This window comes from Felis catus, chromosome A2 (assembly GCF_018350175.1).
Source record: "Felis catus isolate Fca126 chromosome A2, F.catus_Fca126_mat1.0, whole genome shotgun sequence".
Lineage (NCBI taxonomy): Eukaryota > Metazoa > Chordata > Mammalia > Carnivora > Felidae > Felis > Felis catus.
Window position 1 is genome coordinate 1616345 of NC_058369.1, and position 13520 is coordinate 1629864.

Consider the following 13520-nt stretch of genomic DNA (forward strand, 5'->3'; position numbering starts at 1 on the left):
TTTAAGAGAGCGGGGGAGGGTCAGAGAGACCCCCAAGCAGGCCCCTCCACGTCATGCGGAGCCTGATGTGGGGCTCGATCCCACGTGGGGCTCGATCCCAGGAACCTCAGATCATGACCTGAGCCGAAATCCAGAGCTGGAGGCTTAACCCACTGTGCCCCCCAGGCGCCCCAGGGGGTTGCATTTTTAAGTAGGGGGGGGAGCTCTCCTTAAAGGCTGGGCCTCGTGCTAGCAAAGCAGACGTTTGACCACGGACTCCGAGAGAAGGAGGGGATCCACCCTGTCGACTGTGGGGAGAAAGCCTTCCACGGACAGGGACCCCCCAGCGCTGCCTCTGGGCGTGGAGGGGTGTTCTCACCCAAACTAGTAGCCCGAGGACAGATTTGGGGATAAAGAGCCCCCCAGGTGCCCTGGGAAAAAGAGTACTTTAAAATCCAACTTCTTCAGGGCGCCTGGGGGGGCTCAGTCAGTTAAGCATCCAACTTCAGCTCAGGGCAGGGTCTCGCGGCTTGTGGGTTTGAGCCCCGCGTCAGGCTCCGCGCTGACAGCACGGAGCCTGCTTGGGACTCTCTCTCTCTGCCCCTCCCCTGCTGCATTCTCGTGCTCTCCCTCTCTCTCAAAATACATTAGGAAAATAAAACTTACGAATAAAATAAAATCAAGCTTTGTGGAAGCGTTAGCGCAGCCAACTTTATGTTTGTTTGACTTTCCGCTTTTAAGCAAATACAGGATATGATGTTAGTGTATTAGTTATCTATCACCGTGTAACAAATAGCCCTAAATGTAGTGGCTTAAAGCAACTCCCATTTTTCTCTCAGTTTCCGTGGCTCAAAAATCTGGGTGGGGCTTAGCTGCACATCTGGCCAAGGCTTCACAAAAGCTCACATCAAGTTCACTCACTTTTTTTTTTTTTTAATGTTTATTTTTGAGATAGAGACAGAGCATGAGCTGGGGAGGGGCAGAGAGGGAGGAAGACACAGAATCCGAAGCAGGCTCCAGGCTCTGAGCCATCAGCCCAGAGCCCGACGCGGGGCTCGAACTCACGGACCGCGAGATCGTGACCTGAGCTGAAGTCGACCGCTTAACCAACTGCGCCACCCAGGCGCCCCGAGTTAAATATTTTTTTAACGTTTATTTATTTTTGAGACAGAGAGAGACAGAGCATGAACGGGGGAGGGGCAGAGAGAGAGGGAGACACGGAATCCGAAGCAGGCTCCAGGCTCTGAGCTGTCAACACAGAGCCCGACGCGGGGCTCCAACCCACGAGCCGTGAGATCACGACCTGAGCCGAAGTCGGATGCTCAGCCGACTGAACCACCCAGGTGCCGCCTTCACACTGTTGATGGAAGGGTTCACGTCCTTGCAGGCAGTTGGGCTGAGGGTCTCAGGTTCTGGCCAGCTGTGGTCCAAGGGCTGTCTCAGTTCCTCATCACATAACAGAGGATCTCATTTGGGTTTTGAAACCCTCGCCATTTGTTGTAACAGGGAATCAAAAACCAAAACAGCCCAAATATCCCTCAGGCAACGGACCCACACCTTCATGTAAATACACACCATGAAATTTTATACAGCAGTAAATTTGAATGTGCCCCGGGGACACCCATCCACAGAAAGCTCTCCCCAACAGAAGATCGTGCAAAGAAAGCCAAATGCAGAAAAGTTCCAACAACATCCTGCCATTTTTATAAAATTCAAAACGTGGCCGCCCTAGCTTATATTTTGGAGGGCTGCTGCAAAGGTGATACATTGAAAGGAACAGTGGAAACTTGTTTACTCAGAAGTCAGCTCATGGTTTTGTCTGGTGAGGAAGGGGGGTGATACCTGAGGTGGGTACACACGGTGGGGGTTTCAACATGGTGGTCCCCTTGTATTCTGTACGCCTGGTGGTCGTGAAGTCTCTATTCCATAAGCTGGACACATGAGTTATAGATGCTTTTCGTGTGTTTGATATATTTCACGTTTCAAAAGTGGGGGAAAAAATGGAAATAGAGCATCCTACCACAAAAGAGAGATGGTAACCGCTCAACCTCATGGAGATGTTACCTAAGCTATGGTGGTAATCGTGTTGCAATCTAGGAATGTATCAACTCTACACGTTGTGCATCTTACATTACACAATGTTATACTCAATTATATCTCTGAGTTTTTTTAATTTTTTTAATGTTTATTTATTTTTGAGACAGAGAGAGACAGAGCGCGAGTGGGGGGAGGGGCAGACAGAGAGGGAGACACAGAATCCGAAGCAGGCTCCAGGCTCCAAGCTGTCCGCACAGAGCCCGACGCCGGGCTCGAACTCACCAGCCATGAGATCACGACCTGAGCCGAAGTCGGACGCTCAGCCGACTGAGCCACCCAGGTGCACCAATCTCAAGTTTTTTCTTTTAAAAAGAATATCCAAAAAAAGAAAAGATATAGAATGTGAGCCACATTGTTACTTTATTTTTTTTAAGATTTTTTCAAGTTTATTTATTTATTTTGAGAGAGACAGAGAGCAAACCGACCAGAGGCAGAGAGAGGGAGAGACAGAATCCCGAGCAGGCTCTGCACCGTCAGTGAGGAGCCTGACACGGGGCTTGAACTCACAAACCGTGAGATAGAGGCTGCATCGGGCTCCGAGATTTCAGTGTGGAACCTGCTTGGAATTCTCTCTCTCCCTCTCTCTCTCTGCCCCTCCTGCGAGCGTGCTCTCTCTCAAAATAAATAAACTTTACCCCAAAAAAATTTTTTAATGAGACTTTAGGGACACCTGAGTGGCTCAGTCAGTTGAGCATCTGACTCTTGATTTAGGCTCAGGTCATGATCTCCCAGTTCATGGGTTCAAGCCCCCCAGACTGAGCCACCCCGGCGCCCCAACGCTAACCCTGTTTTAAGGGCACAGTGGAACTTCTTACGTGGTGTCTCGGGGCTCCCTGGGAGCCAGACGGAAGCTCCAGGCCTCTTGAATTTTAGGACCAGGTGCAACCCAGATGTGAGGGAGGAGAGGGGAGCCGGGATGCGCCAATGGGAGGGATGTCCAAGAATTGCAACCTTCTTTTTTTTCCTAACAACTTTATTGACATGTAATTCACATACCAAACAGTTCACCCCCTAAAGTGTGCATTTCAGTGGGTTTTACTATGTCCACAGCATGGTGCGTCCCCCAACACAGTCAACTTTAGAACATTCCCTCTCTCCAAAAAGAAGCCCCGTCCCCACAGGTTGTCACTCCCCCTGCCCTCCCCCGCCCCCCACCAGAGCCCCCTTCCCGTCCGTGGATGGGCCCGTTCTGGACGTCTCACACACGTGGACTCACACCCCGTGTGGCCTCTCGGGTCTGGTTCCCTCCCTGGGCGTCGTGTGCTCGGGGTCCATCCGCGGGGTGGCGGGGGTGGGCGCCTCGCTCTTGCTAGCAGGTGAATGAATTCCGTCGTGGGGATGAACCACATCTCTCTCACCCACCATCAGCTGATGGACATTGGGGTTGATTCCACATCTGGGAAATTATGAACATCGCTGCCATTAACATTCCCGGATCAGGGTTTGGCTGGAATTGCCAGGTCAGATGGTAACTCTGCGTTCACCCTCTGGAGGAACCACCAGACTCTTCCACAGCGGCTGCACCGTTTTACCCTCCCGCCGGCCGCGCGTGAGGGTTCCAACGTGTCCACCTCCTGCCGACATTTGTGAGAATCTGTGTCTTTATTGTAACCGCCCTGGTGGGCGTGAGGCAGGCAGCCTGCCCGCGGTCCCAGGACGAGCGTCTCTAATCCATCAGAGCATCTGTCCAGACAGGACGGACACGTTTGTGCCCCAGTTTGTCACTCAGTGTATGGACTTTGAACCCTTGGATGAGGGTTTTGTGACACCCCCCCCCTCCAGATTCTTGCTCTGGGTCCCATGGATGTTAGAGACAGGCTCGCTGGCCGTGAGCCAGACCCGAGGGAAGGCATGGACACGAGGCCTGGTTTGGAGTCAGAGCTGAGGAGTTCGATGCCACGGGGCAGGGAGGTGAGAGGGTGAGCCCCACCCGACCCCTCCTGCACCCCTGCGGCACCTCCCACCTCCCACCTGCACTCCTGCTAGCTGACCTGTCTGTACGTGTGCCCCCCTCCTGCCCGGGAGCCCTGAATCTTCACTGTGTGTTGGAGCGAACGTGTCCCCCCAAAATTCACGGCCACTTGGAACCAGCGGTGGGACCTGGTTGGGAATAGGGTTGGTTAAATAATAACATAATTATTGGTTAAATTCAGGTGAGGTCATTGGGATTAAGGTCAGCCCTAAGGTCTCTGTGAAGACAGAGGGTCCAGACCCAGGCAGAGGTGGGACCAAGGAGTCCCGGTTCTGCCGGAGGGGCCCGGAACAGACTCTCCTTCAGAACTTCCAGAAGGAACCAGCCCAGCCTTGACCTTGGACCTCCAGAACTGGGAGAGAATAAATCCCAGCGTGTGGGGATTTGTCGTCCGGCCCCCGGAGACGGGAGACCGCTGTGCTGCCGTTGTAAATCCAACCCTTTTCCGAGTCCTCGGTGGCTCTGGGCCGTCTCGGGCCCCCAAGCTCGCGGCTGGTGCCTGCAGTGTGGGCAGCCTCCGGGGAACCGTGTCCTGCAGCCAAGCGGCATGAACTCTCCGGTCAACGATGGAAAGTCGATGGTGGTCCGTATCCTTTCGTACCCGTGAAACACATTTATTTCAGCATCCCGATTGCCTAGAAATGCGTGGTTCTGGAGTTGAGAGTGTTGTGACATCTCACCAGTCCCTTCATTAGTTAGCGGACTCATTCAGTCGTTCAACCAACACGTCTTTTTTGAGCACCTACTGTGTGCTGGGAACTCCAGCCCTGGGGCATCCATGCTCCCATAAGGGGCACGGGGCGGGGGGTAACTAGGAGGGGGAGGTAAGACACATAGACGGTGTGAAAGGCTAAGAAGAAACAAGGGGTGAGTATGAAATGTGCGAGGTGGCGGGGCAGGGGTGTGAAACATCTCAGGCTGCGAGGGGGGGGGCGGGGAGCCCCGCTGAGATGGAGGGTGCAGGGGGACAGTGGGGAGATGACACGGGGTAGGAGGGTGTTCCAGGGAGAGGAACCAGCAAAGGCCTGGGGGTAGGACCCTGCCGGGTGCATTCCAAGGACAGCAGCTCAGCAGCCCTGCTGAGCCTATCTCAGCCGTGATCTCAGGGTCGTGAGTTCAAGCCCCGCATTGGGGCGCTGAACGTGAAGCCTACTTAAAAAACAGAAAAGGGGAGCGGGAGGTTTTCTGGCGTGTGTGTTACTTTGGGAGGGTGAGCCGAGGGAGGGATCCTCTGAGCACTGCAGCGAGGCCAGTTGGGGGGGGGCGTGGGTGTCCAAGGAGGGAAGGGGTGGCCTTCCGTGGATTTCCAGGTAACCTCAGCAGGGGAGGCGTATGGAGACACATTTCCCATGTGCCAAGTGCGGTCTGGGCCATCCTTTCTCGCGTGTCAACAGCCTGATTTTCCCATGAAAAGAGGGAGTTTGAGGGAGTTTAAGACCCCAACTCAAGGACACACGGTTTGTGAGGGGGGTGGAGGTGGGATCTGAACCCGGCGAGCATGACCTCAGAGCAGAACCCCCCTCAGCCACCCCCCTGTAGGATGTGCCAGCCAGCTGCCCGCTCACCACCCCCCATCTCTTTCCCAAGTGTGCCTGGGCTCCTGGCCCCATGACCTTTGCTCCTGTCACCTCCCCCACCTGCCGGGTCACCCTTACCTCCTCCTGACCCATCCTGTCTTACCAACATCTCAAACTGGAGATGATGACTCACATCTACCCGGAAGCTTCTCCTTAGGGACAGGAATCCCCGCCCCCTGCCATCTACTCTGTCTTCGCGGATGGGACTCCTCTAGGGGGTCACGCGGGACGCGTCCTTCTGTGCCCGGCTCCTGTCACTGCGCAGTGTCCTCCGGTCTGTCCACACGGTGGCAGGCGGCAGGACGCCCTGACTTTCCGAGTCTGGACGAGACTCCAGCGTGTGGACGGACGTGCTGTGTTTACGCTTCACATCCAGACGCCCCAACCCGCAGCCCCCAGGACCCACCTTTCTAACCTCAACCCCCCACCCCCCCTCACTATCTCTGCTCACCATCCTGCCACCTGGGCCTCCTCGGGGCTCCGTGGACATGCCAGCTGTGGCCCCCACCTCAGGACCTTTGCACGAGCTGTGTCGGAGGCCCTCTCCCTTCATGCCTCCGAGCCTGGCTTCTTCACGTGACTCGGGTCTCCAATCAATGCCCGCAAGTCAGGAAGCAGCCCTATTCAGATGCACTTGCTACCCACAGAGCCCTCCTCTGAGTGTGGACCAGAATGGACTCGTTCGGTGCACAGAACGATCCTAGACAAGGCTATTATTTCCATTTGCAGAGGGGGGAAACTGACGCACGGGAGTGGAACAAGGGAATGATGTGCCCACGTTCACACGGCTGGTTGGGAAGGAAGCTGGGATTCAAACCCAGTCAAACACCCCCCCCCTCCCCCCCCACGTGCTGGGCGGGGACTCTGTCCCCATTCTCCTCATCCCCACCCCTCACACCCCCCCCTGCTCAGCTGGGGCTGCCATAACCAAACACCACGGACTGGGGGACTTATGCCACAGTCACTGATTCCTCACAGTCCTGGAGGCTGGACGTCTGAGATCAAGGTGCCAGCAGGGGTGAGTCCGGGGGAGGCCTCCCCAGCCCGCAGCCTCCACCTTTCCACTGTGTCCTCATCTGTGTTGAAAGTGCTCATCTCTCTTCCTCTCCTTATAAGGGCGCTAATCCACCCCAGGGGGGGCCCCACCCCATGAGCTCACCTGACCTTAGTCACCTCCCAGGGGCCCCACCTCCAAGTACGCCCCACTGGAGGTCAGGGCTTCTGCAGAAGAACACAAACATTTGGTCCCTAACCCTCCTGTAGTGACGTGGGGGGGTGGGCAGGCTGTCCTCCCCGGTCCTGCTTCTCCGCCTGGGGCATTCTCTGTGCTGGCAGGGAGCCCCATCCACCCACCCTGGGCAGGCCAACCCCCATCCCACCTCCTTGGGCTCGTCCTTCATCCATTGGGAACAACCCCTGTCTCCCAGGTTTGTGTGTGTGTGTGTGTTGGGGGGGGGGTAAGTTTATTTATTTATTTTTTGAGAGAGAGAGAGAGAGAACAAGCAGGGGAGGAGAAGAGAAAGAGGGAGAGAGAGAATCCCAAACAGGCTCCACACTGTCAGCACAGAACCCAACACAGGGCTCGAACTCACGAACCGCGAGATCGTGACCTGAGCTGAAATTGAGAGTCAGAGGCCTAACCGACTGAGCCACTCAGCACCCCTGGGGTGTGTGTGGGGGGGGTTTAAAGTCAGGGTCCCAAGAAGCAGGGCCCGGACTTGGGTGAGGCAGAAACCCGGTCCTGATGAAAAATCCAAAATGAAGCAATGTTTTTCAACAAAGTAAAACAAATGAAAAAAAAAACCAAAAACCTCAATGGGTGAGTCTTCAAAATTTTAAATCAAGGCAGGATCAGTCATATTGATTTTCCTTGGGGCTGGGGCTCCAGTCGCCTTGGTGTGGCGCTGTTATCTATCCTGTCCCGATGGGAGGCTTTTCTACTCTGTTCGTCATGAATTTGGGGGGCGTTCGCTTGAGTGTTAAAATATTTATCTCATCCTGGACCAGTGGTGATGGGTGCCCAAGCGTGTCACTATGCAAAAACCCCACTAAACTGGACACTAAAAGGGTCCCCCCACCCCCCGTCTTCCCCAGGAGAACAGCCACTCACCCTTTGTCACTCATGGGGCTTGTCTCCTAGCAATGTGTCTGGCTTCCTGACCCCCGGCCCCCCAGTCCTGACCCCGGGGGTTGTGGAATATTTGGAGTCTCCTGGAATATCCTCAGGGAACTCTGAGCTCTGTGCCCTTGAACTAATAACACTGTCTTCCCGTCTTCCCGAGTCTCTATTCCTTCCTCTGTAAACCCAGCACAACCACAAAGTGCCACTTTGTGGGCAGTGAAGGTGGCGTGACCCCTCAAAGAGACGGCTTACAAAATGCTCCGGCACATAGTAAGCAGCCAGTAAGGATGTATCGAAGGTAACTTCAATACGATGCAACGTTACTGAAAAGAAGCGGTTACGTTTCTCAAGTCTAGAGACAAAGGATCTCATTAAAAACAACTTTTTTCTTTCCAAACTTTTAAATTCAGTTAGTTCAAAAAGATTTAAAAAAATAAAAAAAAAAATTCTTGCGTGTTTATTTATTTATGAGAGGCAGAGCATGAACGGGGGAAGGGCAGAGAGGGAGGGAGACACAGCATCCGAAGCAGGCTCCAGGCTCCGAGATGTCAGCACAGAGACCAACGCGGGGCTCGAACCCACGGACTGTGAGATCATGACCTGAGCCTGGGTGGCTGGTCGGTTAAGTGTCCTACTCTTCGTTTCTGCTCAGGTCATGATCTCTCGGTTCGTGAGTTCCAGCCCCACATCAGGCTCTACACTGACAGTGTGGATCCTGCTTAGGATTCTCTTTCTCTCTCCCTTTCTCTCTGCCCCTACCTCTCTCTCTCTCTCAAAATAAATAAATGGGGGGGGGGGAAGGAAAGGCACTTAAAAGGAAGGACATCCTGACAGCTGCTGCAACGTGGATGAGCCTTGAGGACATTGTGCTCAGTGAGAGACGCCAGACACGGAAGGACACATACTGTCTGATTCCATTTGTATCAGGTGTCTAGAATATGCAAATCCACAGACACACAAAGAATGGTGGGTGCCAGGGGCTGGGTTCATGTTCATGTTGGAGGCGATGCAAGAGTCTTGGATTCCAGATAGTGGTGGTGCCGGTTACACAGCGCGGTGGATGTATTTAATGCCACTGAATGGTACCTTTACAAATGGTCAAAATGTATTTCACCATAATTAAAAAAAAAATTAAAAACAGGCACACCCGGGCAGTAGTTTGTCTATTTGGTTGTTTTGAGCCATCGCATCTCTGAAGTTATACGCTGCACGCGTAAAACATTGTGTATAGAAAACGCTGCAACTGTCGTCCAGGCCCCATCCTCCTCACCCCTCCTCGTCTCACCCCTCCCCTCTGTCCCTTCCGGCGCTACGGGAGCAGAGACCTCGTGCGGCCACCAGGTGGCGCCGCCACGCCTCTCAGCGCCCGGGACATTTCGCGCCTCCACGGTGGGCGGCGCGGAGGCGGTGCGATGCGTCAGCCGGACCGCGGGCCCGGGAGCCAGGGGAACCAAGCCGCGGGGCTGAGGCCAGACCCCAGGCTGGCGGGGGAGGGGAACTCAGCTGTGAGTCACCCGGGAGCCCCCGATCGACCGTGGGAGGCAGTCCCACGCTGGCCTGCCCGCCAGGCTCGTGAACTGCCTTCCTGCGGAGACGGTGAGGCTGGTGGCAGTCCCTGTGTGCGGCCGTGCCCGTCGCACACGTGTGGCTCCAACGCGAACCGGCCGGTAGCTTGGGGGAGTGGTGGCCTCCCCGAGCCTCAGTTTCCCCCTTTGCCTAATGCAGCTTAAGTACGGACCGTGCTTCCCGGGTCTTTGAAAATTCAATGACCCATGATACGGGGAGCCTGGTACACAGTACACGCTCCGTAGATGCCGGCGCCCACTCCGGAAGGAGGAAATGGAAGTGGCGACCGCCACTGCAAGCGGACCCGAAAGGGCAGCGCCCTGCGCAGGCAAGCACCCTTCCGCCCTGGCTGTCTCCCCGGACCTCGGGGTCGGTCGTCAGGTGCGCAGGTGCGATCAGATGCTGAAGTGACGGGCGCCGGCAGGGGGCGCGGGGCCGGCTGCGGCCGAGCCACCTGCGCCTCCCACTCCCACGCGCGCCCCACCCTGAAACTCGCCGGGGGTGAGGAGGGGGCGACCGGTCTCGCCCCTACAGTGCCTCGGGCTTTGCAGCCCTTGCTTCAGGGGACCTCGAGGCGGCCTGCCGTGACCACCACCTGACATTTATTGAACGCTTACTGTGTACCCCTTACTTTCTTTAAATGCTTCCTGCAACTCTGTGAGGCTGGTATGCATTCTCATAGGGCGGGTGGCGACACAGGCCGCCTTCGCAGCTCCCAATTTTGGGAGCCTCGAAGCGGCCTCCTGCGACCACCACCCTTTATTGGACACTTCCTGTGTACCCTTTATTTTCTTCGATTTAAAGCTTCCTTCAATCCAATGAGGCCGGCGTTGCATGCCCATTAGACAGGTTGGGACACAGAGCCCCAGAGAAATCAAGTCACCCAGGGTCTGGGGTCCCCGCAGCCAATCCCTCCCCGACCCCCGACAATGCACACACCACCCGGGAGGGATCAGCCTGCAAACTGGGCCCCCTCCCCGTGCAGGCCTCCAGCAGAACTCTGGAAAGGCGCGGGCCGGGGACTCTCCCGGGACCAGGAGGGGATTCCAGCTCCCCCCCCCCGCCACCGAAAGTCCGCGCCGCCGCCTTGCGCGCTGGAAATCCCGCGCGCGCCCCGAAACGCGGCGCCGCTGCCGGGAAATCAGGAGGAAAACTTCTGCTTTTTTTCTTTTCTGGCACTCAACGCTCCCCGCCCCCCCTCCCCAGCGCCCTCCTCCCGGGTCTCGCGCCCACGTGGGCGCCTCCGCGCGGCGCTCCGCCCCTTCCCCGGCGCCGACCAACCGTAGCTCTTCTTTCTCTCGCCTTTGTTGGCTCGCCAATAGGAGGGACGGACGCGCCGCCGAGGCCGCGCCTCTGGTTTAGAAGTCGATAAAAGGCGGCGCCCGCGGCGGCGAGCTCAGAGCGCTGAAGTCGGGGCCGCAATCTTCTCCTCTCCGGCCACGCGGATTATTCTCGCCGAGGACTTTGCCATTTTTTTTTTCTGCCTTCTTTTGGGGACCATTTCGCTGCCTTCCGAAGGTCTTGAACGAGCGCTCGGGCTCCGTGGGAAGGTTTTGGGCTTTCCGGCCTCGGATTTTGCATTTTCTCCCTTGGGACTGTCGTGGGGCTGTTTTCCACTGTGGATTATAACTGCAACATGACGCTGGAAGAGCTCGTGGCATGCGACAACGCGGCGCAGAAGTAAGTAGCAGGCTGAGGTCAGCCGGGCCGGCCGGGGACCGGAGCGACCTGTGGCCGGCCGGGCGCTGACCCTCCTCTCTCTGACCCTAAGGATGCAGACCGTGAGCGCCGCGGTGGAGGAGCTGCTGGTGGCCGCTCAGCGCCAGGACCGCCTCACCGTGGGGGTGTACGAGTCAGCCAAGTTGATGAATGTGTGAGTCACACCCCGTCCCCGGACTGGGCGCGGGTGGGGACCCCCTCCGCTCTGCATGCTCTCTGTTGCACCCCTCTTCCGCACGTGGCTAGGATTTCCCCCAAGCATCCCCACTGTGGATTGAGGGTCTCTGTGCTTTCTTTGAGCACAGGTGGGGGGGGGAGCCGAGGTTGCAGTATCCTGACGCTGCATCGTTTGCAAGCTCCCACCGCCGTATTCGCTGGTGCCTTACCCCCCCCCCCAAGGCATCTAGAACCGTGCGTCCTCTCCCCACCCCTGCAGCTGCATGCAGACGCGATCCCTGGCGCGCCTTCGGTTTCTCTTCGCTTTTCCAAACTCCCCCGTGCACAGTGGCGTCTCCTCAGCCCCCGGCTGATCCGTCCCCTCCTTCTGGCCCCCTTAGGGACCCTGACAGCGTGGTCCTGTGCCTTCTGGCCATCGATGAGGAGGAGGAGGATGACATCGCCCTGCAGATACACTTCACGCTCATCCAGTCCTTTTGCTGCGACAACGACATCAATATCGTCCGGGTGTCAGGCATGCAGCGCCTGGCACAGCTGCTGGGCGAGCCCGCGGAGACCCAGGGCACCACCGAGGCCCGAGACCTGCACTGCCTCCTGGTCACGGTGAGTTGGGCCTGGACCTGCCCCACCCTTCCCCGGGCACCTGCGCCTGTGTTTGTCAACAAAGTTGAGCCGGCTCATCTCGGACCAGCTCAGCACTCAGCCACGATAGGCATGTCCCGTGGGCAGCCTGGCGGGGGCCTTCTTACCCGGGGAGCTATTTTGAGCTGGCCTGTTTTCCCCAGAGGGGCTCTGAGAGAGGGAGGCTCCCTGCCCACTCCTGGGGCTCCCACTGAACCCCATTTTTTCCCCTTGTCGCAGAATCCTCACACAGATGCCTGGAAAAGCCACGGCCTGGTCGAGGTAGCCAGTTACTGTGAAGAGAGCCGAGGAAACAACCAGTGGGTCCCCTACATCTCCCTCCAGGAGCGTTGAGACCCTTCCCGGCATCAGAAGCTGTTGAGTTGCTGCCAAAAAAAAAAAACAAAATAAATATTTGACCCCTCCCCCCAGAACAACCCCCCAGAACAACCCATGCTGTGAGACCGCGGGGGCAGAATCAATGGAGAAGAGGGGAGCGCGTGGCCACCCCCAGGGCGGTGAGCCTGGAGCAGCGCCAGCTGTGGCCACCGTGACAGGAGAAGAGGGGGACCGGGCCAGCAGGAGAGGGGAACCGGAGCCCAGGCTTTGTGACGGAGCAGCTGGAGCGGGGGAGCTGTGTCCTCGCCCGCGCTGGAGGGCTCGGACCGCACGCTCCGGGGCGGACTGAGACCGGCGCTGACGTCTGCGTGGGACTCGGGCCACCGAGGGTCTGCACCCTTGCCAGGACTGGACTTGGGGACTTGGGAGCTGGCGCTGACGTTGCTCTGTACCCATGAAGTCCCCGTTTGCAAACGTAATAGACAATCTATTTTGTTACTTGCACCACTGAGAGAGAAGGGAAGCTTACAGATACATATATTTTTACTTCTACGATGACCTTGTAATAAATTTCTAAAGCTTCGGCGTTTCTTGTGTATTTGCCACTTCCGACAGGGCTGGGGACCTCTGCCCCCCGCCGGGCACCCAAGCCCCCTCCCGCAGGCTCACCAGGAAGTGTTGCTCAGTCCCTGTTAGCAGCTCCAGGCTCCTTTGCAAAAACAGTGCCCCTTCTCTCTGCAGCCGGCGCCAACCAAGCCCAACAAACCTTTGCCTCTTTTTTTTAATCCTCCCTCCTCCTGCCCCATAGCAATTAAAAGACCGGTTTATTACGAAACCTGGCCGCTGTGCCACTGCTGTTACTGGCCCTGCTGGAGCCAGCCCCACGCTCAGGGCATACGTAGACGCACCCCTGGGGGGCTGGTTGCAGCCCCTGCCTGCCCCGACGCCGCCACCAACCCGAGGTCCAGAGAGGTCAAGGGGGCACCTGGACCACGGTGGGCTTAGCTGCCTTGTCCAGGGCTCAGCCTTGTAGGAAGAGCTCCTCCGGGCGACCCCCAGGGAAGGCCCTTTCCCCCCCACCCCTCCCCCCCGACCGGTGCCCAGGCCTTCTCCGTCCCGGGATGGCCTTCTTCACTGAACTGAAGGGGAAGAAAAGTTTTTTTTCTTTCCCCAAACTAAGATCAACGAGCAAAAAATACCCAAGGAAACCGGGCTTGGCACAGTGCTGCGTTTTGCCTCTAAACCGAAACTGTAAGGCCTCGCCGGCCACCTCCTTGTTCTCCCGAAGCTGCAGGCGCGGTGACTCTCCCCATGCCGCGGGCTGGGAGCCGGCAGCTCGAGCCAGCCAGCC

The 13520-nt window shown here is 57.2% G+C and overlaps 1 protein-coding gene and 1 long non-coding RNA gene across 3 annotated transcripts; one reads left to right on the plus strand and one right to left on the minus strand.

Moving 5' to 3' along the window:
* Nucleotides 1-3232: 3232 nt before the first annotated feature.
* LOC123381164 lies at nt 3233-6428 on the minus strand. 2 transcript variants are annotated; one of them, XR_006587864.1, is made up of 4 exons: nt 6077-6428; nt 4488-4683; nt 4068-4176; nt 3233-3472 (listed from the first exon to the last, which is right to left on the minus strand). It is a non-coding gene; the product is annotated as an uncharacterized LOC123381164 (long non-coding RNA). The 2 variants fall into 2 exon arrangements; XR_006587863.1 differs by lacking the exon at nt 6077-6428 and having other exon boundaries at nt 4488-6025.
* A 4273-nt stretch (nt 6429-10701) lies between these two features.
* Nucleotides 10702-12752, plus strand: GADD45B (growth arrest and DNA damage inducible beta). The gene is made up of 4 exons (XM_003981616.6): nt 10702-10993; nt 11085-11186; nt 11590-11812; nt 12071-12752. Exons 1-4 carry the CDS (start codon nt 10950-10952, stop codon nt 12182-12184), a joined length of 483 nt encoding a protein of 160 aa, XP_003981665.1. The 5' UTR covers nt 10702-10949; the 3' UTR covers nt 12185-12752.
* Nucleotides 12753-13520: the final 768 nt, after the last annotated feature.

Coding starts and splice junctions, on each gene's coding strand:
- GADD45B (XM_003981616.6), top strand. CDS start 10,950: ATGACGCTGGAAGAGCTCGTGGCATGCGACAACGCGGCGCAGAA. Junction 11,187..11,589: donor TCAGCCAAGTTGATGAATGT/GTGAGTCACACC, acceptor TGGCCCCCTTAG/GGACCCTGACAGCGTGGTCC. Junction 11,813..12,070: donor TGCACTGCCTCCTGGTCACG/GTGAGTTGGGCC, acceptor CCCTTGTCGCAG/AATCCTCACACAGATGCCTG.